Consider the following 27244-nt stretch of genomic DNA (forward strand, 5'->3'; position numbering starts at 1 on the left):
TTTATGAAGAACCCTAGAACCAGAAAAATCCAGAGCCATGGGCTCTCAGAGCCTTAGAATATAGACCTTGCAACTTCCATGTCTAGAACCTTAGCACTTTAGAATTAGAGACTTTGGGATTTTAGGTCCTTAGAGCCAAAGACCAATAGCATCTTTGAAACCTAGAACCTTTGAATCTAGACTCTTTAAACCTTAGAATCTAGAATCGTGGAATGTCAGACCTGGAAGGATCCTTAGGGATTGCGGTACAACCCCTTCCTTTTACACATGGGGACTCTAAGGCATGGAAAAAGGAAAGGATCTGTCTGGGATGGAAGTGGAATAGGTAGGAAGAGAAGGCTGTAGTTTGGGGTGAGGCCTGGAATGGAGAAATAGTTGATAGGGTAGGCTCCCCCAGTGGCAGTGCCTAGCTTGGGTCCTGAGAGGGAGTCCCAGGTAGAGGGTTGTCTTAGGCTCCATCCTCCTGCCCTGGGGGAGCTGGGGAGCTCCTTTCCGTGGGCAGAGTAGGGCCGGGGGCGGTAGAAGGGCAGAGGACATAGCGTCCAGCAGGATGGACCTCAGCCGCGGTGAGGCAACTGCAAGAATCCTTAGGGTCAGGCTGGGTTAGGGGGTCAGCTCCTCCAGCAGCTCCAAGTGGTTCAGGATGCCCCCCACCCTCATCCATGTTGACATAGAGGATCTCGTCGGGCTCCTGGGCAGGGGGCAGGGCCTTCAGTGTGTTCTCCAGATCCTCCCGAAGTTCTGAGAAGCTCGGCCGGTCCCGAGGGTTTAGCTCCCAGCACCGGGACATCAGGGCATACCTAGGGCAGCAAAGTGAAGGGTGGGAGACTGAGCAGGCACTCAGAAGGAGGGCGTTCTGGGAGTTTGGGGTATTTCACGGGACTGGAAGGAACCATAGCAGTTTGGGGGCTTCTATAGGGGATTTGGGAACTCTCAAGAGTTTCTGAGGGGAGTCCTAGGACACTCAGGAGCTGAAAAAGGTCTTGGGGAACCTCTCTGAGTATCGTGTGGTGTTCAGTGAGGGTTTGCTAGAGCAGACTTTGCCCTCAAAGCGCTGGATGAATGCTCTGCTTTTCTCTGTGCGCTGTCAGTTTCATAAACTGTAAGTTTCATAAACACTGTCCTAAAGGATCCTGGGGATATCTCAGAGGAGCCCCATGAGTTTGGAGAAGCCCCATATGGCAAACCGGAGGGTTGGCAGCGGGTCCTGAGGGGTGTTGAAGAGCATGTGGGGGAAGTATGGGTGCTCAGGAGTCTGAGGTGAATTAGAATTTGGGGAGAGTGGGGGGTCTCAGAGGCAGGGCCCCCAGGTAAGCTGGTGCAGTTATTCACTGCCCACAGATGCCCGGCCAAGGCGGCTGATCCAGCCTGCATTCCACACAGAAAGGCACCAGAGGAGAGGGCACCTTTTGCCAGTCTGCACCCTGTGAGCTAACCCTAGTCTTGTGGGGCATTGGTGAGGAGGTGTGTGGGTTCCTCAACGGTCTGGGGGATTCTGTGCAGCTTTTAGAGGGTCGGGGCCATGTGGGGTGCTCAGGACTTTTGGAGTGAAATCTGGGATTGGATTGGGGGTGGGGAGAGTCCTCAGGGTCCTCACAGTCCATCCAGACAGTCCACAGGCTGTTTCAGGCGGTTTCCCTGGCACAGGTAGTCGTAAATCTCGCTGTTCTCCACTCCTGGATATGGGGTTTGGCCTCGCGTGGCAATCTCCCACATCGTCACTCCAAAGGACCACTGTAGGGGGCAGAGGAGAGAGAGTTAGAGGGTCTCTCCTGCACAAAGACACCCCAACGCACAGGTACACCCACATTTATGTGCACATCTGTACACAGCTATTTCTGTGGGGGCATCACAGCTCTTCACCGAAACACTTTGGCACAGGGACACACTGAGTGGCAACTTTTGTGTGTGCATAGGCATGATGATCCATGCACACATGTACACACTTCACAGTCACATGGTCTTACGGGTCGCCCTGGGCACTGTGGCTGTGCATACATACATGTCCTCACCACTGCCTCTCGCGACCTAAACTGTCCACACGTCCCATGTATGAACCTGCCATCATGCACACGTGGACCTGTGCATGTCGCCACCATGCCCACACCACCATTCACAGACACCCAGCACACCCCCAGACATGCCTAACACATGCGGTCAGGCCCCTGTACCGGGAAGCCCGGGCATCCCTGTGAGCCCAGCTGCAATGTGACATGAACTGGCCACTGCTCCCCACACCTGACACATACCACATCACTCTTGCTGGTGTAGACCCGGTCAGCTAGGCTCTCGATGGCGATCCACTTGACTGGCATCTTGGCGATGCGTCCCTGCCGGTAGTAGTCCCCATTGTAGATCTTCTTAGAGAGCCCAAAGTCCGCCACACACACGGACATGTTCTCGTTCAGCCTGCCCGGAATGGGGAGAGGAATAGAGTCACGGCATCGCCCCCTCCACCGGGAAGCCTGTCCTCACTCTCAGACGCCTTTTCACCCCCTGCTCTGGCTGGCCTCTTTGGGGGTGAGGGTCTGTCAACCCCAGACCGAAGGGAAATGTGTTGCTTCTTGTTCCCTCTATATGAAGTTTCACAAACACACCCATGTAACCAGCACCCAGATGAAGAAACAGAACACCGCGGGACATCATCTGTACAAGGAATACCACAGAGCAAAGAAAAAGCTGGAACTAACCAATATGCATGGCGACGTGGGCTCATCTCAACAATAGCACACTGAGCGAAAGGAACCAGACACAAAGAAGTACACCTTCCGTGATTCCGTGACATTTAAGAACAGGTGACTGAAATACAGGACAGTATTTTCCCTGGGGGCAGTGACTACAAAGTGCTTGAGGGAGCCTGCCGGGGCCCAGAAATGTTCTTTACCTTTATCCAGTGGTGGTCGTTTACGTGAGTCTATAGACATAAACATGCATTTAGCCACACACCTAGAATGTGTGTGTGTTAGCTTGTCAGCATACGTTGATTTTTTTAAGTATGAGAAAGGAAGGAACACATTACTAGTCCTGCCTGTGACCACCCCTCCCAGAGAAGCCACAGTCTTCGAGCATGGATTACTTTTGCCTGCTTTTGTGCTTTTCATAAAGAGAAGATTCTCTAATTTTTGCACCTGAGGTTCTAGGATCCTATTAAGAATTAATGATTTCTAGCCAGGGTGATGGGCTGGGGCAGTGACCAATCAGAACAGACCCTGGAGGCCCCTCACATGGCAGGAGTTAACCTTCACCCTCTAGGTCCAGGGAAAGCCCAGAGGATCATGGCAGGGAGGCAGAGAGAGGTGATGCTCAGGTATCCAGGCTGGTGGCTGTGGAGTGGGTGGGAGGTTTCGGGTAGTGGCGAACTGCCAACTGGGTAAGGAAATAACATTTAAAAAAATTATTTATTTACTTTTATTTTTTTTAATGTTATTTATTTTTCAGAGAGAGAGACAGAGCGTGAGCAGGGGAGGGACAGAGAGAGAGGGAGACACAGAATCCAAAGCAGGCTCCCGGCTCTGAGCTGTCAGCACAGAGCCCAACACGGGGCTTGAACTCACGGACGGCCAGATCATGACCTGAGCTTAAGTCGGATAATTAATGGACTGAGCCACCCAAGCGCCCCTTATTTACTTATTTTTAAGGTAGCCTCCATCCCCAATGTGAGGTGTGAAGTCATGACCCTGAGATCAAGAGTTGCATGCTCTACTGACTGAGCCAGCCAGGCATCCCTGGAGATTTTATATTTAAGCGATCTGTACACCCAACTTGGGGCTTGAACTCACAACTCCAAGACCATGAGTCGCATGCTCTACCAAGTGACCTAACCAGGCACCCCTCAATATTGTAACTTAACAAAAAGGGGCAGATGCATAACAATGGGTTGTCTACTCTGATTTCCAGTGTCACTGTTCCATGGGGGACTTGACTAGGATCACGCCAAGTTGCAGATAGAAAGGAATTTCCAGGGGTGCCTGGGTGGCTCAGTTGGTTAAGCATCTGACTTCAGCTCAGGTCATGATCTCACAGTTTGTAGGTTCAAGCCCTGCACCAGGCTCTATGCTGACAGCTCGGAGCCTGGAGCCTGCTTCAGATTCTGTGTCTCCTTCTCTCTCTGGCCCTCCCTGCCCCCCACTCTCTCTCAAAAATAATCATTAAAAAAAAAAAGAAAGGAATTTCCATTTTGACTGAGCCTGTTGAAGCCTTTACATAAACTTTCCAGTTAACAGGAAATACAGGGAACAGAGGAACAAGGCAAATGCCACCACAAGGAAACAGATACATGCCTGTCACATCCTACGAGACAAGTGGCCTGGTCTCTTCCAAAATAATATGATGTAAAAATAGAAAAAGATTGGGGGGGGTCTATTCCAGATTTATAAGGACCAAAGGGGCATAACAGCTAAATGCAGTGGCGGGGGGACCCTGAAGAGATTCTGATTTGGGGTAAAAAATTAAAACAGCCCTAAAAGACATTTCAGAGGACAACTGGAAGAATTTGAACATGGATTGGATGAGAGGTTATGTTACAGAATTACGGTTAATCTTAGGTGTGACAACAGAACTGTAATCACTTCCATGTAAGTCCTCATTCTTAGGCGATACCTACTGAAGATTTAGGGGCCTGGTGCCACTATCTTGGCAACTCACTTTGAAATGGTTGTGGAAAGACAGAAAGAGAATAGAAGAGAATTTCAACAAGGAGGGTATATGGGGGTCCACTGTACAGTTCTTTCAGCTTTTCTGTAGGGTTGGACTTTTTCAAAATAAAAAATTGGGAGAAATGCAGAACCGTTCATATTCCTGAGAGTTGCGAACAATGAGACATCTTACACAAGATTCTGATTCTCCAGCTCCAATTTCTAGGAGTCCAATATTGTAATGTAACTAATATCCTAAGCCTGTGTTTATATACACACACACACCGCTCTCACCTTAGCTCAGTTCTGGCCTGTTTTCTGGCTTGTACCCAACCCACCATTATTCAGTGTGGCCCCTCCCCAAAGGCAGCCCGGGGAAGACACTCAGCACAGAGGGAGACAGAGATGGGGCTTCAATGTTACTACGGTCATCAGTCACCTCTGCACCTCTCATGCTACCCACTGAGCCAACCCTCTTGCCTCACCTGTCTCCACATCCAAATGCCCCTCCAGGATCTCAGTTCCAGGCCCACATCCTCCAGGAATGCTTCTCCAACTCCCTTGCTGACCTTTCTGTCCCAGTCCTGAGTTCTGGACTACCCGAGAGGTAAGTGTCTAGACCCCTCTTCCATCTTGGAAGGAGGGATGGAGCTCCTCGGCGGGTGGGGATGTCTTTGGAAGGCTCAACACTCACATGCAGTTTCTGGCAGCCAGGTCTCGGTGTATGAATCTCTTGGTACTCAGATACTCCATGCCACTGGCAATGTCTGCCATGAACTTCACCAGCATCTGAGTGGGCAGGAACTGGAGGCAGCCCAGGAGGGAGTAGAGGTCAGCAGAGTCCATGAGATCCATTCTTCCCCCCTCCTTCCTTCCCTTCCTGTGTGTGCCTCACTCGGCCCTGCAGTGGTTTCTAATGGCTCTGAAAATGAAATCCCTCCTCTTTCCAACAAGGCCCTATATAATCCCCTCCTGCCTTCCTCTCTGAGTGGATCTACTCTCCTTGCCCTGGACATAGGACACACGCTCCAGCCAGGGGCCTCCTTTCTGGTTTTCAGACAGGCTGTTGCTTGCTCCCACCTCTGAGCCTTTGCCTATACTGTTCCCTCTGCCAGGATTGCTTCCCCCAAGATCTCCCCACCTCCCACCAGCTGGCTCCTCCTTCAAGGCCACCTCCTTACTAAGACCTTCTCTGTCCCCTCAAACTAACTGCCTAGCTTCTCTATAGTTCATCTGACTCTATTTCCTTCCTAGCACTTACATTATCTTGCTTATTTGTTAACTAATTTACTGCCCGGTGTCCCCACTGGCAGAGAGCTCCAGGACAGCAAGCTCTGGGTCACCATGGTTTGGGTCACCATGGTTTTCCCAGTCTCTGAGCAGCGCTGGGTACCTCTTAGGTGCTCAGTTAATACTTGTGAACCAGACATGTAAATGTCCCTCACCACTGGCTGGTCCCCAAGCCGGGAGTAGAGGAGGAAACTGTGCAGGTCTCCATGTTTCATGAAAGGTAAGATGACCACAGGTGCCGGGAAGCCCTCTCGTTCAGAACCCTGGAAACAGACACCTGAGCCCCCCGCCCCCCACAGGCAGCCCTGTCACTCCAGTTGGACAGGACGGGAAGCCGTCCCCTCCCTCAGCTCTGTCTCTCCCTTCCCCTCAAATCTCTCCCTTCCCCCCAAATTGTTGGGGGCGGGGGACAGCAGTGGCAAGGACTGAGCTTCAGAGAAGCCATTTCCAGCACTGTTCCCAGGGAAGTTTCCAGAGCCCTCCTGGGGACCTCAGCTATTTCTGGGAAAGGTCAGAGGTCACATTCCAAGCTGAGGGAAAGAAGGAGGGGGGAGCTTGCTGACTCTGAGGAATGGGAGGGAGACAGGGAGCCTGGAGGTTTGATCTTCTCAGTGCCAGAGGGAGGGGTCTTCCTTCTAGGGTGGCCTCCATGGAGCCTGCAGATCCCCTAAATCTGCCCCTCCCTCACCAATGAGCCTCATGACGTTGGGGTGATCGAATTCCTTCATGCAGACGGCTTCACTCAGGAAATCCTCCAGCTCCGATCTTGTGCAGATGGCAACTTGGAGGGGAAAGGAAGGTGATAAGGAGGAAAGGAGGGGAGAGAGGACTCTTTCTCTCCTCTTCTCCTCCATCATCATCATCATCATCATCATCAAACATGATTACTAAGTACCTGGTGCTGCACTCAGCACTTTACATATATTAACTCATTTAACCCTCTGAGGTGCCACTATTGTTTTCCCTGTTTTAACGATGGGGAAACCATGGCACACAATGGTTAAGGAATCTGCACACACAGCTTGCAAGCGGAATAGGCAGAACTGAAGGCCAGGTGGTCTGGCTCTGAGGCCCACGTGCAAACACCATGCAAGGCTGCTTCCCCGGCGATCCATACGATTACTCTGGACGCTGGCTCACAGAGGCAAAGTGACTTGCCCAAAGTCACATAGCTGGGATTCAAACCCAGGTGGGGAATATAACCTGGTACATAAGAAGTGCTCAATAATGAATGAATGAGTGAGAGACCGTTGAGTCCATAATCCAAGCTTTTAGCCCCAGTGATTCAGAAAGGAACCTTCTTGCCTAACCACCAGGTTCAGCCTGACCCTCAACGCCTCTTTCCTGTATAGAAAGGACTTGGGGGGGCGCCTGGGTGGCGCAGTCGGTTAAGCGTCCGACTTCAGCCAGGTCACGATCTCGCGGTCCGTGAGTTCGAGCCCCGCGTCAGGCTCTGGGCTGATGGCTCAGAGCCTGGAGCCTGCTTCCGATTCTGTGTCTCCCTCTCTCTCTGCCCCTCCCCCATTCATGCTCTGTCTCTCTCTGTCCCAAAAATAAATAAAAAACGTTGAAAAAAAAATTAAAAAAAAAAAAAAAAAGAAAGGACTTGGGCATGGACTCCGTGTGCTGCGTGACCCTGGACTGGCTCTCACCCTCTTTGACTATGTAAATAATATAGTCGCAGTCCACATCAATGACACATCCTATATACCCAGCATTAAGTGCTTTGGCTCACCCTAGGAGGCAGGGAGATTTTTATCTTTTTTTTTCCCCTGGATGAAGGATGGCAGCTCAGAGAGGGAGAGTCACTTGCTTGAGATCACACAGCTGGTAAATGATGAAACCAGGTATGCCTCATTCCAGACCTTTTCCTGCTCTGTTATGTATCACAGGAGCTCGTCCCCGAAAACTACATTTCCCAGGCTCCCTTTCATACTGGCTTTCTGTTGGGAGTTTGCCCATGGGAAGCACTGATGGCAGACTGGCAGGTGCGTAGGAGGAAGGGGAGAAGTCAGGGTATTTCACCCTGTCTCTTACTGCTTCCAGTCTTGCTTTGATGGTGGCTGTGCCTCCTGTGTGTTTCAAGCTCCTACAAGGTAGCCGCTAACTCCTGTGATCCTAAATCCCACCAGGCGTCCCTGGCCATGGGCTCTGGTAACACCATTTCCTCCCTCTGCCCTTCAGGCCTTGGGGAGGAAGTAAGGTACTGCTGCTGCTAATCTCCAGGTTGCCTCACTGCTCCCAGTTATTCCTGCACCGTTGTAGTAAACCTCCTCATATTACATTCCTTCTGTTGAAGTACCTGGCATGGATTCCATTTCCTTTCTGGAAACCCTGAGATTCTGTGGTAGGGCTAATTTGCTACTAACTTTTCTGTGCTTCTGCCTCCTTAGGGGCATAGGAGAAGGGTCTAGGGCTAGGAGACGGGGGTCCCATACGTGTGCACATGCAGGCATAGACTCACTCTTCATTGTCTTCACAGCCACCTTGAGGATGGAGTCATCCTGGTTGAGCTGGCCCTCCATCACAGCTCCGAATTCTCCTATGGGGGACCAGAGGGAGACATTGACCTCAGGGGCACTTGTGGAAACTGCATTTCCTGTGACTGGGTAGGGGTGGGCAAGTGAAGGACTTCATGGTTCAAGGGAATACATGTGTGCACTAGGTACGGAACTCACCTTCTCCCAGGGTCTTCCCCAGGGCCACCTTATGACGGTCCACCATCACATCCCGAAGCTTCTCCTTCAGCTCTTCATTGATGCCCAGGCTGTTCACTGCATGGGGGGTGGGGGTGGACAGAACCATGGAGCAGGGCTGACATTCAGGCGACATTCAACATTCGGACATTTGACATTCGGATGTCAATAGGGATGTAGCCATTATTAAAATATTGAAATACTTCTGCATTCATTCAAAACCAGCTACTGCCCTGGAGCACCTGGGTGGCTCAGTTGGTTAAGCATATAACTCTTGATTTTGGCTCAGGTCATGATCTCACGGTTTGCAGGTTTGAGCCCCGAGTTGTGCTCTGTGCTGACAGCTCTGAACCTGCTTAGGATTCTCCGTCTCCTGTCTCCCTCTCTCTCTGCCCTTCTCCTGCTCTCTCTTTCTCTCTCTCAAAAATAAATGAAGTTAAAACTTAAAAAAAAAAATCAGCTACTTCCCTAAGCACACACCCTACCCTAGATCCTCCTCTAGATCCCTGAAACTTCTCCCAAACCAGCAGCTAAAGGGTTAGAACTTGGCACATGATCTTGCACCACTGGGCACCCTGACTGGTCAGTGTCCTACAATGCCAGTTGCTAAAAATATTTCTTAACTTTTTATTGAAGTAGAATCTGCACAAATCATAAGTTAGTAGCTCAATGGATTTCCACAAACCAAACACAACAGTATAATCAGCACCCAGGTCAAGAAAAGACCATGACCTGCCCTCTCAAGAGTGGCCACCTTCCTGACTTCTCTTACCATAGATAGGCTTCCTCTGTTTGGGGAGATTATTATAAACGTGGAATCACATAATATGTTCTTTTTTGTGTCTGGCTTCTTTCAGTCAACACGGCGTCTATGAGACAGCTGTAATGTGGTTGTGGGTAACTGCAATTTTTTTTCGTTGCTATATGGTAACAGTTCTCAAATTTATTGGCCTCAAGACCCCTTCACATTCTTAAAATTACTAAGGACTGCAAAAAGCTTTCGTCTAGGGGGATTATGTATACCACTTACTGTATGCAAAGTCAAATGGATAGATTTTAATTTTTAAAATTTTTTAAAGTTTATTTGTTTTGAGAAAGAGACAGTGGGAATAGGGAAGGGCAGAGAGAGAATCCCCAGCAGGCTCTGTGCTCTCAGCACAGAGCCCAATGTGGGGCTTGAACCCATGAACCGTGAGATCATGACCTGAGCTGAAACCAAGAGTCAGAGGTTTAACCAACTGAGCCACCCAGGCACCCCAAATGAATAGATTTTTAAAACCAGAATAAACAAGCACACATTCATCAACCAATAGAGTGATGACATCAACACACGTTGTAGAGCTTCTGGAAAACTCCACGGAACACGTGTGAGAGAACAGCAGTGTAAAAGGGCAAATAACATCTTGGAATTACTATGAAAATAGTTTTGACCTCATGGACCCCATACAGAGGTCTCGGGGACCCCTCCAGGGACCTGGATCACACTTTGAGAAGTACTCTGCATGTTACTTCATTACGGCACCATGACCTCCTTGCTTCCTATTCTTTCTCCTCTTAAATAAATGTCTTTCCCAGCCCCTTCTGGTATCTCCCTGGGGCCCCGGTAGCCTTCTCACTGTGTGCTGGGAAGAGACATAATTCTGTCCCTTTTCTTTCTGGTCTCCTCAGCGGGAAAGATGAAGAGATTTGACGAGGTGGCCTCTGAGGTCCCTTCTTAGCTGGGACACTTCATAGCTCCACAGTCGAACAGAGAGTCTAGAGTTCTAAGAGCCTATGATTTTCAAAATCTTAGGGGTCTAGGGGCACCTGGGTGGCTCAGTCAGTTAAGCGTCCGACTTCAGCTCAGGGCATGACCTCACCATTTGTGAGTTGGAGCCCTGAATCAGGTTCTCTGCTATCAGCGTGGAGCCCTGCTTCGGATCCTCTGTGCCCTGTCTCTCTGCTCCTCCCTCACTTGTGCACATGAGCTCTCTCTCTCTCTCAAAAATAAATACTTAAAATTAAAAAAAAAATCTTAAGGGTCTATAGTATTACAACATTAAAAATTTTTCATTTAATGTTTATTTACTTTTGAGAGAGACAGAGTGCGAATGGGGTAAGGGCAGAGAGAGAGGGAGACAGAATCAAAAGCAGTCTTGAGGCTCTGAGCTATCAGCACAGAGCCCGATGTGGGGCTCAAACCCACACACCGTGAGATCATGAGCTGAGCCGAAGCTCGATGCTTAACTAACTGAGCCACCCAGGCGCACCAAGAATTAAGCCTTTGATTGTTTCGGCCAAGATCAACCCTACCTCTCTAACATTCTATAATTCCAAGAGGCAGTTAAGAGGATGGACTTCAGAGCAAATCTACCTGGGTTCGGAGCCCAGCTGTCCGACTTACAAGCTGTGTGGCCTTGAGGAAGTTACTTAACCACTCTATACCACAGCTTCCTCATCTGTTGACGTACCTACCTCATTGGGTTGTCATGAGGATTAAAGTAAGTGATATGTACAGAGCACTTAGGACAGCGCCCATCACCCCTAGAAGTGCCAGGGTTGGCTGTCATCATTGGCTTCATCATCATCAATGAGTCTCATCCTTATTGTTACCATCATCATTATCTTTATCATCATCATCATTACAATGTCCTAGCGTCCTGTGGCCCCGGGGTTTGGTCTTTCTACGATTTATTGTGTCTAAGACTCTAGTATTCTTTTTTTTTTTTTAATTTTTTTAACGTTTATTTATTTATTTATTTTTTGTTTAAAAAAATTTTTTTTAACCTTTTATTTATTTTTGAGACAGGGAGAGACAGAGCATGAACAGGGGAGGGTCAGAGAGAGGGAGACACAGAATCGGAAACAGGCTCCAGGCTCTGAGTTGTCAGCACAGAGCCCGACGCGGGGCTCGAACTCACAGACCACAAGATCATGACCTGAGCCGAAGTCGGCCGCTCAACCGACTGAGCCACCCAGGTGCCCCTAACGTTTATTTATTTTTGAGACAGAGAGAGACAGAGCATGAACGGGGGAGGGTCAGAGAGAGGGAGACACAGAATCTGAAACAGGCTCCAGGCTCTGAGCTGTCAGCACAGAGCCCGACGCGGGGCTTGAACTCACTGACCGCGAGATCATGACCTGAGCCAAAGTCGGCCGCTTAACCGACTGAGCCACCCAGGCGCCCCTAAGACTCTATTACTCTAAGGGTCTGTGTGGTTTCACAGTTCTGTTGTTCTTATGGTCTGTGGTTCTAACAACCCAGCATTCCAAGACTTTCAGAAACTTTTGGTGCATGCATCGACAGAAGCCTAGCAGGCCCCAGTCTCTACGTTCATCATCCCCGCACCAGGGCAGGGAGGCACGGGGTTCACTTACAGGTGGCTTCAGTGGTCCGGCGGCTGTAGGACTTGCGAACACGGTACCTGACCACCAGTTCACCCCTCTCCACTGTTGGTTCAAACACCTCTCTGGGGGGAACAGGCAGGAGGTGAGGGCAGGACAGAAATGAGTGGAACCCCCTCCTTCCAACAGCAGTGAAAGTGAACACCACCCTAACCCCAGGCCCTGCCCGCCCTCTCCTCCATCGTTTGCTGAGCTTGTCTTGGATCGCTACCTTCTGCCTCCCCCCTTGTCCTCATTCCGATTCTTGCTAATCTCTCATCCTGTACCAGCCTCCTCACGGTCTCCCCGACTCCAGCCTCTCTGTTCCAATCCACATTAGCCTTCCTACTCATGTAGTTCCAACTCACCCATAGCGGGTCTCCTTCTTCCGTCGGTGGACGAGGAACAGGGCCAAGATGAAGACACAGCCAGCGGCCACAACTGCTCCCAGCAGTACATACCACCAGGGCCATGAGAAGGCAGGGGCTGGGGGCTCACTCACTGTCAGGGGGTATGGGACACAGGTCATGGCTGGGGCTCTGGATCCTGCTCCCTGGGACCCAAAGGGGTGATGTTGGAGGGAGGCAGATGAGGAAATATCTCATGAGACATGTGGCAGGTAGGTGTGTTCATTTATCCAGGGAGACGAGATTTGGGTGTGAAAAACAGGTGAGCAAGGGAGAGAATGCGTGCAGCATAGGATGGGTGTGTGGGGGGGGGGCGTGTGTAAGGAGTGTGAGGTTCACGCATAGATGGCTAAGGAGTAGTCTTGAGTGTGTCCTGATGATGGAGGGGTTTCCGTAAAGTAAGGGATGGAAGTGAAATGCATGTGCAAAGGAAAGGCATGTATATATAGAGCGTCAGGTGGGTGTTGGAGGAGTTTTGGGTATGCGAGTGAGGAGTAGTCAAGGAGTTTTAGATACAATTAGTGAAGAGTGATTTGTAAGGATGTAACTTTGGTGCAAGAGGAGTGTGGGAAGGGCAGGTGAGGAACATGGGATGAAATGGTGTGCAGAAAGGTGGGAGTAGACGTGTAAGGGATGGGAATGGGTACATGGTAAATGTAGCAGGAGTTTGGTGTGGGTCTGTGCATAGAGTGGGAACAGGTAGGACTGGCAAGGGGCGAGGGAGTAACGTGTAAGGAGAGTTGAAAAGTGTGGACCCGAAGTTTTCCAGCATTTGCAATGTGAGATATATGGTGAGCGTGTAAAAAGCGTGCAGAGTTTGTGAATGCAAAGTGTGGGTGTGATTGGGTTTGAGAGGCATGTGTGAGGAACAAAGGCTTGTAAAGCTATGATTGGGAAAGAAGACTGGGAGGAAAGGAGGCTGTGGAAAGGGTTTGCAAAGAAAGGCAGGAAGGCATGGGAGGAATATTTAAGGATAGTAGGTTGAGTTACAAGAGGTGAGCTGTCATAATGCTAGGAGGGTACAATGGGTGTAGGAGGAGTTTTTGAGAATTGCTGAAGAAATACTTGAGAGGGATGGATTTGAGGGGGATAACTGATCTATCCATCCGTCTATCTAGCCATCCACCCATCTACCATTCATTGAGTACCTACAATGTGTGAGGCCATTCCAGGCAACCCCATCAAGGACCACACAAACCCCAAAAGTAGAGGATTAGAATGAGAAGTTTGAGAAACACGGAAAGCATGTCAAAGAGTATGTGTGTGGTGATGGAGTCCTCACTGGGAGCTGAGGGAAATAAAGGAGGAGAGAGGGTGCAAAAACCCTTACCTAGCAGGTGGATTGGTTGTCCTTGTCCTGTGAGGAGAAAGGACAGAGGGAGGACATGCTCAGAGAAAGCAAGACTGATGTGACATGGGTGAGGCTCTCAGTAAGCTTCCGGGGTAGGAAAAGAGCCTAGATTGGGGCAACACTGAAAGGTACATGGAGCAAGTCAGGGGTATCTGGGAAAGACATGGTCCTTGTGAATCAGTTGGAGGGGGCTGAGCACGAAGTTACCTGGGCGCCAGGACTCCAGGGGCACAGGGTGGCTCCAGGGTCCATCCCCAGCAGCGGTGTAGGCTGCCACACACACGGTCAGGTTGGGGACAGTCCCATCCCCCTGCAGCTCCAGGGTCACCTCTCTCTTTAGCCCTATGTCCATTAGCACCTAGGACATCCAGATGTAGCATCAGGGTAGAGTCCCAGGCCTCCAACTCTTAAGACTGCACCCTTGGCCTCAAGTCCTCATCTTTCTCAAAGCCTCCTCCTCACGCCCAGCCCCTCACCCTTTCTCCTCCTACCCTTCATCTCTCACCCCCATCGCCACCTCCATTCTCCATCCCCACACCCACTCATCAGCTCCACCAGGACTGGGCCTTTGCTTCATTCGCCGCCTGTGCTCAAGTGCTAGCACTGTGCGTGGCACGCAGTACTTCTGCTGAGGGGCCGAACCCTCATCTTTCCCCCCCGTGTTCCCCTATTGCCTCGTAACTCCCCGCTTCCCACTCCATTTCTGCACCCCAGGGTGCTGCTTGTTCCAACACCACTCTTGTGCAAATTAGGAAAAGTCACCCCTTCTTCAAGGTGTTATACAATTATCTGCTATAAAATTGTCATAGTACATCTGTAAGTCTACCGAAACACTTTTTACAATGATTCGTAAATAGCTATTCCCTGACCCTCCCCTGGACTCCTTTAACTTTCCCAGAAAGTGCTCTCCTAGGTGTAATGTATCCCACACTACCCAACCTGCACAACTGTCCATGTCCACCCTGTCATCTCCTCCCCCACTCCCTCCCCCCGGCCACTCCGCCCCAGCCCAGCCAACAGCACCCACCTCCGGAGTGTCCTGGCCTCGATAGGCCAGCCGGTACCCTAACAGGGTGCCCTGCAGGGGTGCCCTTGGCTCCCGCCAACGCACGAGGGCTTGGCTCCCATTCCGCATGGCACTAACGTTCTCAGGGGGGCCCAGGGGTACTGGAGGACAGGGAAGAGGGGAAGCTGGCACCCCACCTCTTCCTGCCCCCTTCCCCTGTTCCCAGGAAGCGGGGGCAGGGTGCAAAGGGCATGCACGTGGGCAACTCGTGCAGCCCTCCCATGAGCAGAAGCGCAGGGAAGAGGTCTGGGAGAGACGCCAGTGGGCCGTGCTGAGGAGTCAGGGGGTGGACAGGAAGGACTAAGGCCACATGGGGTGAATGGGTAACAGGAGCTGCTGGGGTGGCATCGATGTGAGCAAGGTCCAGCAGGGCAGAGAGTGATGTCTGCCCCACACCGGCTCCTTCTTACCTCCCTCCGGTGTCTCCACAGGAAGCCAGTGGGTCCAGGGCGAGGGGCCCTGGCTACTGGTACAGGCCACCCGGATGTGGTAAGGAGTGTGAGGGTGGAGGCCACCCAGCCGAAGTTGGTGAGGGGGGACGGATGCTTGCAAGGTGATAGGTTCTTTGGGGGGGTCTGGCTCTCCCAGCCAGACACCCACCCCATCGTCTGACAGCACAGCCTGGGGAGAGGGAAGGAGCATGAGGACAGGATGGCCACGCAGTTAAACGAGGCGGTCACCCAAGTCGATGGTGGTGGTCCTGGTGTGATTACACGGCTTCGCAAGGATGTGCGTGCGTGCGTGCGTGTGTGTGAGCGCCGTGCTGGTGTAACACGGGCACGTGCATTTGCAAAGCAAGGAGACCACCCGGTTGTACAATGTGGCTCTATCATCACTTGCAGAAGCCACTTCTGGCAAGACTTTCCCTCTCTGAGCCTCAGTTTCCTCATCTGGAAAATGGGGGGCTTAGAGGACCAAATACCTTACAAGGCTGCCTAAAGGATGAACATAGGACAAGCTGTACAGAACATGGCAGGTGGTCAGCATCAATAAAGTGACAATGACATTCAACCACGGGCAAAAGTAATGCCCCACAATAGAAGTCAGAAGAGTGGGCATCTCTGGGGGTTGAAGGATCCTTGTAGGGGGTCAGGGAAGAGTCTGCCTCTCGATTTGGAAGGATGGTGACGTGGCTGAATATTCGTGTTAAACAATCTAGGTTTACACCAAAGATTATGTACGTTATGTACGCTATATCTTAATAAAAAAGAAAAGCCCTTTATAAATCAGAACTCCTTTGACCCTGACCTCAGCCCTCAGTGTGGGTACTGTGTGTATACCCATTTACAGATGAGGACCCTGAGTATTGGAGAGATGGAACCACTTGTCCAAGGTCACCAGCTTGTCACTGACGAAGGTGGGAACTGAACCCCAACCTGTCTTGCAAACTTCTGCCCTACTTACGGTGAGAATGTCCATTTAAGAACATCACTGATAGTCACGGTACTTCTGTTCAGAGAGGCAGTATAGCCTTAGTGCTAGGCGTAGACGCTGGATCTGGGCTTCAAATCCAGCCTCTACCGTTCCCTAGCTCTGTGCCTTAGTTTCCTCATCTGTAAAGTGGGAAAACAACAATGGCTTCCTAACTTGCAGGACTGACTGAATTGATGCTTGTAAGCGCTTAGAAGAGGGCCTGTTCACATCGGGTGTTTATTATTATTATTATTATTTTGTGCATGTGTGAGAGGCTGCCTGGCTACCAATGTCAAATTCTGCACACTCTGCACAAAGGCACAGGCTGGGACACTCACCTGGTCCCCAGGAATAGCACGATCAGCATGGCAAAGGCCACAGCTGGGGATTGCATCTGCAGAGCCCTGCCACACAGAACCACAAACCCTCTACAGCCACACAATCACAGCCCCACACCGCAAGGATGCTGCCTCCCGCCCCCTGCAACCGGGGAGCCAGCAGGAGACCTAACCGCTCCTCTACACCATGTGTCAGAAGGTGTTTACTGCTTTCCGATGTGAACTCAAGATTCTTTGGGTCCAAGTCCTGGCTTGGATATCACTTGCTGTATGACCTAGCATGAGTGTCTTTACTTTTCTGAGTCTCTATTCCTATCTCTGGAAAATGGGCATCCAAGAGTCCCTACCTGGCAGGGTGTGAGGTTTAATGACGCAGTGCACGTCAGGGGGTCCGCGCATCATATCAACATCTAACATTTCTTGAGTGCCAACACTGTATCAGGCACCCTGGCCAGTGCAATCCTGGATGAACTCATTGGCTTTTTACCACCACCCTCTGAGGTCAATTTCTTTTTTCATTCCCATTTTACAGATGAGGACAATGAGTCCCAGAGTGGTTCGGCAGCTTGCCCAAGGTCACACAGACCCCTGTGGGGAGAGGAGACCACCACGAGGCCTGGCCAGATGGTGGGGAGTGGGATGGGGGGAAGCTGTCCCATGCCTGCTCTCTGACCTGCAGTGACAGATGGGAAGGGGAACCTTCGCTGGGACAAAGGGGACAACAGGGACATGGGTCCAGACAATCAGCCTCCCCGTGCCCACTCACACTTCTCTTTTCCCTGTGACCCTCCCATTCGAACCCTCTAGCCCCACGCCAGGCGCAGCAGGAAGTGAGCCCTGGAGAGGGAAGAGGGACACACTTCCGCTTTCCTTTGACATAGGACGCATGTGGGTTGGGGGTACAGCAGATGCCTGACCTGGCATTTGAGGTCTCCCAAATGGGCCCTGGCCTCGGGGATTAAATCAGTTTTATCCCTTTTAGCCAATGGGAAGGGCAGATCACTTCCCCTCTCTGGGTCTCAGTTCCTTACCTTGAAAACAGAAAGATTAACAGATTACGTTTCTAGGGTTAAAATGACAAGCAAATGAAATTGTGTCCAGGGCACGTAATTACAAGAAAGACAACTCTTATTTAATCACGCGCTGGCTCTGAACGGTCTCTTAGGAGGTGAGGAGGACTGTTTGGGTTTGAGGAGATGAGGGTTCGAATCCCACCTCTGCCACTTCCTGGCTGTGATCTTGGGCAGGTTGTGTAACTACTCTGAGCCTTAGTTTGTTCATCTGGAAAATGGGTGAATCCATAAACCCTACTCCATAAACACGCAAGGGGGTGTGCGCAAAGCCTTAACACAAGGCCCGGCACAGAGCTGACACTCCATAAAAGCTGGTCATTGTTAAGTACTGTCACCTGCCGTGGCAGGCACTGTCCCACCCTTATTCCAACTTCTAAATCTCAGAGAACTTCAGGCCAGAACTGGGCTCGTATTCAGAGATCTGCATTGGTTTGCTTTTCTTACTGTAGAACAGGAACAACTTTGATGCAGAAGGGCTGGGTCTAGAGCATTTCAGGTTCCAGCAAACGTTCCCTAATCTAGGTCTGGCCCTGCACTGGGCAATCGTGAGGACTCAGTGGTGACCAAGACAGCTGGGACCGGCCCCCTCCCAGAGCTCACTGTCCGGTGGGGAGACACACTCACCCCCAAAACAGTGACACCCCAGAGTGATCAGGGCTGGGATGGGAGAAGTACAGGGCTGCGGGCACCTGGAGGTGACAGAGATGGCTCTGGACCACCTGTCTCAGGATTCCCTCTCTGGCCAGAGTCAATATTACTAATACTAAAAAAAGTTAAAGCAGCTGATAGTCTATCGTGCATATCCTATGTTCCAGATACTATGGTAAGTTTGCTACTTGCATTCACTCACTGAATTCTTACAACAAGCCTATCTGCCCATTTTACAGATGAGAGAACCGAGGTCCAGTGAGATTAAGTCACTGGTCCATGCTCCTGCAGCTGGCCGCTGGTAGAGTCAGGATTTGAACCCAGGACGCCTGGCTTAACTCAAGGCTCTACTGCTGGTCAACACACGAATGGCTGGTAAGGGCTGGTTTCCCAGGAAGAGGATGGGGGCTTATGAGCGGTAGAAGGAGGGCCAAGGTCTCACCTGCAGGGTACAGTGCGTGAGGGGGTAGATGCCGCTCAGGCCTGGGGTCCAAGCCACCTCCAGCTCTGTGGGCTGACGGGAAGCCAGGTGGAGGTTGTGGGGCCTCTGGGGGAGCACTGTGGAGAGATGAGGGGAGGAGCTGACCCTGGGGGGCCTTGGCCCAAAGCTCCCCGCCCTGCCCTCTACCCCAGCTCTGACCTTGGGCCCAGACCTCACACCCTCTGACACCCAGCTCCCCAGCTCCCTTTCCTGTCACCTGTGATGGTGGCTGTGCGGGATGTGGTGACCCCCTTGGCATTGTGGGCTTCACAGGAGAAAGAAGACGTCTTGTTCAAGCCTGGGGAGTCACAGAAGGAAGGGCCCAGTGTCAGAGAGGCCAAGAAGGGGTTCCCGGGCCATGCTGGGCCACCTCCTACCGCCTGACAGGGTCAGTCTAGCCCACATGGGCACCTGCTGCATGGGAAAGAGGGGGGAAGGGCGATGAGTTGGGAACGCAGGCCTCCATCCTCAGATGCAAAGACAAGGACAGGCTAGTGGCCTCAGTCCTGATGCCCCACCACACAGACACACATACATGCAGACACACACAGGGGCACACACACACAGAGACTTACATACCCATACACTCACACACAGAAACACATACTCATACATGCACATATAGACACGCAGACACACACACTTATGCACAGAAACACACACACACACACACACACACACACAGTCACATACTGGGACAAACGCGGACACGATCACGCTGAGCCACACAGGCACACGTAGAGGCTTCTATACCGAATGGACACACACTTAAGAAACAGGCCTTCACCGGTGTGTATAAAGGTAATGTTTGTTCACTTATAAGCTCTAAGCTCAGCTCCTACCAAGCCCCCTCCCCCTCCCGCCCTCAGTGGCCTCCCGGTGTTTCTGGAACACAGGCCATCAGACATCAGACACGTTCCCACCTCCTCAGGAACTTTGCATTTCTCTGTTCCCTCCGCTTGGATCAGTCTTCCCACAGATGTGCACGTGGCTCCCTCCTGCCCTCCTTCACATTTGTTACTAGACCCCACCTTCTCAGCCACCCCGCCCCTGGCTGTCTTGTTTAGAGCTGGGAGCTCACGTCCATTATCTAGCCACTCCACTGCTTTACATTTCCTCTGGTTCTTCTCATCACAACATACTTTACCTATTACCTTGTCTTGCTTAGTGTCTACTCCACTACGTCAACTCCAGGAGGGCAGGGGTTTCTGTTTTGCCCCCAGCTGTATGCCCCAGGGCATACGATGGCCTTGCACACAACAGGTGCTCTGTAAATGCTTGTTGAACGAATGGATGAATTTATGTGTATGCCTTTATGTACTAATGAACGTTGTGGGGCGTGTGTGTAGAAATGCCAGCGTGTGTAATTCTATGGGTAAGTGAGTTAATACGTGTCTTGGATAACTTTCTGGGTGTCTGGGGGTGGACTGCCTCTCCTCCCCAGTGAGGTGCGGGTGGGAACACAGGCGGACATGCACACACATGCACACATGCACCAAGACAAGTACAGAGACAAACAAGAGGCGCAGACACACAAACACAAAAATACACAGATTCACACACGAGGAAATATAGACACACACACAGTGTCTGGGTGACAGGATGTAAGAGGACCAGGTCTTGAGTCTGTCAGGGTGACCGCAGGTCTGTGTGTGGCTGTGGATGTCGTATACCTTGTGTGTGTATCTCCTGCTTGTTCTGCGTGCGTGAGCCCGCGTTCTCACCACCACCATCTACCCGCAGACACAAAGTTTCCTTTTCTCAGTCGGCACAGGGAGTGGAATGAGGGAAAGTCGGCAGCCGGGGCCCGGCAGCCGGGGCCCGGAAGGGGGTTGGGCAGGGAAGCTCCTCAGCGCCGCTGCCCAGGCGGCAGCTCCCAGCCAAGGTCAGGTGCCCGGCCGCAGCCCCCGCCGGCGGGGGAAGGGCAGGACAGCCCCGGGCCGACTGCCGGAGGGGGCGGGGAGCCTGGGTCCGGTCCAGCCACCTGGCACGTGGGGGCCCGCCAGGGTCACCGCGCGGGGGCTGGCGCTGCCCGCCGGAGGAGCCCTGGGGCAAGAAAGAGTTCTGGAGCCTGGTCCTGTTCCGACCGCAGCATTCCTGCCCCCGCGTGAGTCACGGGGCGCCCCCCCCTCCCGCTCTGGAACTTCCGGCGGCCCGGTGGGGGGCGCGCGGCCCAGGATCCCCCTTCCTTGGCGTCAACGCGCACCTTGAGGACTAGGAGAGCAGGGATGGAGGGGCCTGGGACCCCCTCTCCTCCAGCGGGCTGAACTTCCTCGACTGGAGCAGGCCCACTCCAGATGTGCTTTCCAGATGCACTGTGCACTGTCCCTCGCCCTCTCCGCTCCCGCTCCTCCTCCCCCCCACGCCCGCGCTTTTTCCGAGGGAATCAGAGGCATGGAAGGAGAGGGGGCACGCCCTGAGTCAGATCAAGGGACAGACTCACACAAACGGACAAAATTCCTTACAGCAACCCCCCCCAACCACGCAGACACAATGAATCATACTTAACACACGGGGGCCGTTACTGGCACAAAAACAGAAAACCCGGCTCTCGCTAAGCTACACAGAGGGCTGATGCTGTCGCAAACACGCCGTGACACAAATATACACTCAGTGACTTGTGTCTATATACACAGGGACTGACATTGATGCACTTTATAAAGAGACACACATACATCCACAGACATAAACGTACAACCTACAAACACCTAGCAACACAAGGCAACATCCAGCCAGGCTGAAACTGAATTGAAATACACACACCAAGCAACAAACGTACACTGAAGTTGAAGTGGGCCCACCAATACACACCAGGACGTGAGTGAGGTGAATGTTGACTTGCTTGCAAACAAACACAGCCAATCCTTCAAACACAGCTGGACACTCAGGTTGCTTCAGACGCATTTCAGACACAGACTATACAAAAACACACGCTTGCGTAGACACACAGGACTGACGCAGACACACAAGCTGCCCTGTGCACATAGATGGCTCAGACCTACATATACGCTATTTATCTACCAAGAGAAAAGCAGGGCTGGGGTTGATTCGCAGGGAGACAGGACAGAAGTAGAAGGGTGTTGTTACTGCCTGCTGGAAATCTTTCTCTTCCTCTCACACATGTATGCGCGTGCACGCACACACAGATGTCCATGTGACGGTCCCATGCCAACACACTCACCCTGTGACATATACATAGAAACCACAAAGACATCCTGTGGACACGGACAGCCACAGTCTGTGGAAACACTGAAGAAACACCAGGTTGTCCGCTGATAACATCCTGAGTCCACAAGGAAACAGATGCGCGCGCACACACACACACACACACACACACGTGCATTGGCAGCCCCTGAGAAACTTACAAAGACATACTCTAAAGACCCAAACATACAGTGGGGGAGACACCCAAGCTGACAGAAGCATACCTAGTGACAAACACACACACACACTGAAACACCCATAGACACTGGCCCTCCCTGGGGCACTTGGGCGGCTCAGTTGGTTAAGCGTCCGACTTCGGCTCAGGTCGTGATCTCACGGTTCGGTTCGTGAGTGCCTGCTTCAGATCCTCTGTCCCCCTTTCCCTCTGCCCCTCCTCCCCCCTCTCAAAAATAAATAAATAAAGCATTAAGAAAAAAAAAAGCTGGAGCGCACGGGTGGCTCAGTCTTTTGAGCGTCTGACTTCGGCTCAGGTCATGATCTCACAGCTGGTGAGTTCGAGCCCCGTGTCGGGCCCTGTGCTGACAGCTCAGAGCCTGGAGCCTGCTTCGGATCCTGTGTCTCCCTCTCTCTGCCCCTAACCCACTCGCATTCAGTCCCTGTCTCCCTCAAAAATAAATAAACATTAAAAAAATTTTAAAAAAGGAAAGAAGCTGGACCTCCCTAAAGCACACCCTCATACAAAGAGGTTGATGCTGACAGATGCACTGAGGCACAGATCCAGAGGGACATGGATACATACACACCCGGACCTCACACACACACTGAGACACACACACAGACACCCTCCCCACAGAGCTCTACCATACACCGACACACACACACACACACACACACACACACACACACGGATCCTCTCGCGCCTGTGGGGCGGGGGGGGGCACCCATTTCTCCTTCCTGGGATGGAGTGGGGGACCTATACCCCCTCCCTCCCCATCTCCGGGGTCCTGCCAGGCTGACTCAGGCCCCAGAGCCATGGGCCTGAGTCACCCTTCTAGGGGCTGGCATGCTCACCACCTCTTCCTTGTACACTCAGGGCCCCCGGAATGTTGAGAATGTGGACACCTCCCTCTACCTCTGGAGACCCTTCAGAGTCTCCTCCCCCCCCACCCATCCCAGAGGATTCAGGCAGCGGGTGGGGGGGGGGTGTGCCAGAAGCTGATGCCCTCCAGGGTCCAGCTGCCTCCCTCTGACTGATCCTCAGCCCTCTGTGTTCCTCTATCTCTCCTTCCTTAGTGAGGGTGAAACCTCTGTGTCCAGGGGCCCTAGCTCTGCCTCTGACTGCTCTGTGATCCCAAGCTAAGTCCTGCCCCATCTATGTGGTGCAGAAGAGGATGGTCACCCTGAGGCTAAGAGAGTTTCTACTGTCACTCAGACCTCCCTGTCCAGTCTCTCCATCTTGGGTTACCTCTGTGGTCTGTCCCTTCCTGTGTCTCTTGTTCTCTCTCTCTCTTTGTAACTGTCTTTCTCCCTCTTCCACTTTCTCCTCCTCTCTCGGCTTTTGGCTCTGTCCCCCCAGTGAAACTCTTCAGCTACTGAGGTGGGCAGGGTGGGGGAGGTGGAGAAGAGGAGGGCACGGTCGATTCCAATGCCCTGCTTGGGGTCAAGCGCTGACAAAGGAGCATCAGCCCCCCCCCCCCCACACACACATTTGGGCCATGGAACAGCTCAGAGGAAACCCAGGACAAAGAATTCTATTCAGACAGGCTGGGGTGACGAGACAGAAGGACAGGGAGACAGACACACACACATAGAGAAGCAGAAAGAGAGAAACAGAGAGAGCTGGAAGGCAGAGAGACAGAAAGGGACAGAGAAAGCACACAGAGAGAAATGTGGGGATATGTAGGGACAGAGACGCAGAGGCAGAGAGACTCAGAGGAGAGAAGCAGGGACAGAAAGAGCCAGACAGTGAAGGATAGAGGGACAGGCAGACACACGTGAAGAGGCATGAAGGGCTCCCTTGCTCCCCACCTCCATCCTGCCTGGCCCTCCGTGCTGAACTGGCCGCATCCCCAGACTTACCTCGGATGCGCAGTGTATGCTGGGGGCCACGGCCCATGACTGGAGTCAGGGGGACAGCATCCTGGAGCCAGAGTAGGTCCACGGGCTCTGGGGGTCCCTGGGCCCAGCAGCTCAGGTTGAAGGGGGTATTGGCGGCCATGGCCCTGTCCTCCGGCTCCTCCAGGAAGTAAGGCAGGCCTAGGGAGTGGTAGTGGATGCTGAGGTCCCTCTGAGCCCCCCAGGTGTCTGACTCACCGCTAGGATAGGGCAGGCTTCAGATGCTTTGACCCCTGTGTCTGATCCCTCAGGACACCCATACTTCCTTCCGATGCCTGACTCCTCAGGTCTCTACCCCCAGAACATGTGATCCCAGTATCTGACTCCCCCACCAGTGTCCGAACTCCAGGACACCTGAGTCCCTTACGTCTCTTTTCCAAAATGTCTGGCTCCCAGTCCTATTTTACCAACGAGGAAAGCGAGGCCCCCAGGGGTGGAGGAGAGGGTTCAGTGGCACCTCTGGTCCCTTAGCTGATCCCCAGAGTATCCTACCCCGACCATGTCTGACCCCAGGACATGCCACAACCCCCAAGATGTCTTCTACCCCAAGACATATAATCTCACCCAGGCCTGCCCCCAGTAATTTAGAGACTTCCCAGCTTCCCGACCCCTAACAATCTCTGACATTCCTAGGCTGCGAGTCCCCCGGGGGACACCCTGAATTCCCCAGCACCCTCTAATCACTGAGGCTTCCTGCCCTCCCATGACCTCTGAGCCCAGGGCTCACCCTCCAGCCCAACATAGCCAGGCTGGGACAGGAAGGTCTTTCCTCCCAGGTTCACGGCACACTGGTACCACCCCGCGTCCGAGAGCTGCAGGGATGAGATTCTAACAGGGCAAGAGGAGAGACAGAAAGGCTCAGGGTCAGAGCTGCATACTGAGAGAATTGAAAGAAGGGGTCTGGACTGGAAACTCTTCGGGGTTAAGAAGTGGGTACTATTATTAACTCATTTTACAGAAGAGGAAAGTGAAACCCAGGGTTACATCACATGCTCGAAGCCACATAGCCAGCGAGTGGCCACACTGGGGTTCCAGCTCAGGGGGGGCTCCTGCCCATAACCTTTCACCCGCCATGCGATGGAGGTCCGGGGGGTGGGGGGGAACAGGGGTCAGGAGGCATGCAGTTGGTCAGGGTGGGGCTAGGGGGGTGGGAGGGGGAGGCTGAGCACCTGAGTTGGCTGACCACTTTCCATTCATCCTCCCCGTCTTCGCCCAGGGGCACCTGCATCTGGGTACTGTCGGCCAGCTCTAACACCTGTCCATCCCGAAGCCAGGTCACCTCAGGGGGCTCCCCCTGAACCTTGAGCTCACACCGAAGGGTCCCCACAAGTCCCCGGGCAGCAGTGATGTTCCTTGGACTCTCCACGAAAGGGTCTGCCTCAGCCTGTGTGCCTGCAAGGAGATGGGCAAAAGTTAGCTCAGGAACCCCTACTTTCCTCCCAGCCTGCCAGGCCCTTAGGCCCACATAGTTGTAAAGTGACCTCAGCAGGGGGGGTGGGGTGGAGGGTGGAGGCTTTGGGGGAGGATGGGAGCCTTCCCAGGAGACTGGGGTCCGGCCTCCATCCTTCCTACAGGGGCCCCCATCCTACGTCTGTTGGGAAGTAGGCCGGGGATCTGGCAGCCTCCCACGCCCTGGACTGCCCGACAGGGCCAGCCCCGGCCCCCGCTGCCCTCCCTTAGGGTCTCTAGAGACCTGACGGATTGGGCTGGTGGATGGCGGGGAAGAAAAAGAGGTGGGGAGGGAGAGAAGAGAGAGAGAGAGTAACAGGGAAGGAGAGACAGAGACACAGAGAAGCCAGACAAAGTCAGGCATGAGGAGTCGGAGACAGCAGGGAACGGAGACTGGAGGAGAGACACAGAAAATAAGCGATGAGGAAAGAGACACCCCTGAGAGGGGAAAAAAAGTTGGGGGGAGAGACACAGAGGGAAACAGACAGAGAGACGACATCATAGAGACACTTAGAAAATAGGGAGAGATGAAGACAGAGACCAGGACAGAGAAGTGAAGCCCCCCGGAGATGGTGGAGCTGAAGCTAGAGCCAGAGACCCCTGGCCCAGAGACGGAGTGGACAGTGATGGGGTAAGGACAAGTGGGGGGTGACAGTGGCGAGGGTTTTCCTGAGAGCTCCGGAGCCCTCCTCATCCCACTGCTTGACTTAGTACTCCTTTCTGGAAGATTCCTTCCGCGGCAGCCCCCAGCTGAGGTCCGCTCCCCAGGGCCCCCAAGTTAAGTCCAGCTCCACTCCTGCCCCCAGTGTCTCTGTCTGTCCGTCTCCCTCTGTGTCCATGTCTTTCCGTCTCTGACCCTCCCAGTTTCTGTTTCTTACCCTGTTCCTCTCTGAGCCCCTTTCTCCCCACCCCCCCCACCCCGGCCTTTCTCCGTTAGTGTCTGTGTGTCCCTGTCTCCCTGTTGTCCCGAAGACACTTCTCCAGCCGGCCCAGACTCCCCCAACACCTGCCATAGCCGCCCCCCCCCAACTCCGCTCCCTCCTGCCCCAGCCCAGCCACGCTGGCCTTCCCCCGCAGGCCCCTAGCACTCACCCTTGGGGGCCACGCACCCCCAGCAGCACAGCGCCCAGCACCAGGCCAGCAGGACCCTGCCCATCCTCAGGACACCACTCGAACGATGCCAAACTTTCCTCAGAAGTTGCCGGGCACGCCGTGGGGGTGGGGGCAGGGCCGGGCTGTCCCCAGCCCTCCCCCCAGCTCCGGGCTCCCCGGATTTGGCACTGCCTGCCTGCCACGGAGGGCCCCTTGCCGGCTCTGCTCAGCGGCCGCCTCCCCTGCTCCCCTGCCTCCTACTCTCCCTCCCAGACTTCGGGCAACCCTTTCCCCGCCCCTGGCTCCCCCTCTGCCTCCGCCCACAGGACGGAGCCCAGGGGGCCACCTGGGCTTGGAGGGGTTAACCCGGGGAGGAGAGGACCAGCCCTGTCTTAAAGGGGCCCCGGAGCAGCGGAGCGAGGCTGAGGAGGGGGAAGGGGCCCCGATGGATGGACCCCTAATCCTGGGCCAGCGAGGCAGAGAGGCTAAGCTCGCTATCCTGGCTCTGGGCGATGTCCCTCTGGACTCTCTCAGTGTCTGGTAAACAATTCCTCCAGAACTCCACTCCCCTCTCAGCCTATGCGACTCCCCCCTGCCCTGCCTCCACCCCCACCCCCAGCCCAGCCCCAGCCCCAGCCAGACACTCCCCCTCACTCTCGCAGC

The 27244-nt window shown here is 53.2% G+C and overlaps 1 protein-coding gene across 1 annotated transcript; it reads right to left on the minus strand.

Annotated features, from left to right (window-relative positions):
• AXL (AXL receptor tyrosine kinase) lies at nucleotides 1-26731 on the minus strand. Its single transcript, XM_047079169.1, has 20 exons — nucleotides 26582-26731; nucleotides 25210-25432; nucleotides 24768-24868; nucleotides 24005-24181; nucleotides 18978-19058; nucleotides 18722-18837; nucleotides 15218-15428; nucleotides 14769-14908; nucleotides 13949-14099; nucleotides 13721-13747; nucleotides 12352-12484; nucleotides 11978-12069; nucleotides 8603-8698; nucleotides 8389-8466; nucleotides 6613-6705; nucleotides 6080-6201; nucleotides 5329-5438; nucleotides 2250-2409; nucleotides 1598-1734; nucleotides 1-800 (listed from the first exon to the last, which is right to left on the minus strand). Exons 1-20 carry the CDS (start codon nucleotides 26643-26645, stop codon nucleotides 449-451), a joined length of 2664 nt encoding a protein of 887 aa, XP_046935125.1. The 5' UTR covers nucleotides 26646-26731; the 3' UTR covers nucleotides 1-448.
• Between the last annotated feature and the right edge of the window lie 513 nt (nucleotides 26732-27244).

Source organism: Lynx rufus, unplaced genomic scaffold (assembly GCF_022079265.1).
Source record: "Lynx rufus isolate CCGP_SWC_20201006 ecotype Redwood Valley unplaced genomic scaffold, mLynRuf1.p SCAF_16, whole genome shotgun sequence".
Lineage (NCBI taxonomy): Eukaryota > Metazoa > Chordata > Mammalia > Carnivora > Felidae > Lynx > Lynx rufus.

What these genes read in the sequence shown, in the direction of transcription:
- AXL (XM_047079169.1), bottom strand. Translation starts at nt 26,645, where the DNA reads ATGGGCAGGGTCCTGCTGGCCTGGTGCTGGGCGCTGTGCTGCTGGGGG. An exon ending in ACAACCAATCCACCTGCTAG is followed by an intron (nt 12,485 to 13,720) that starts GTAAGGGTTTTT and finishes ACCCCCTGACAG; the next exon opens with TGAGTGAGCCCCCAGCCCCT. An exon ending in GGCTTGGGGACCAGCCAGTG is followed by an intron (nt 5,439 to 6,079) that starts GTGAGGGACATT and finishes GGCTGCCTCCAG; the next exon opens with TTCCTGCCCACTCAGATGCT.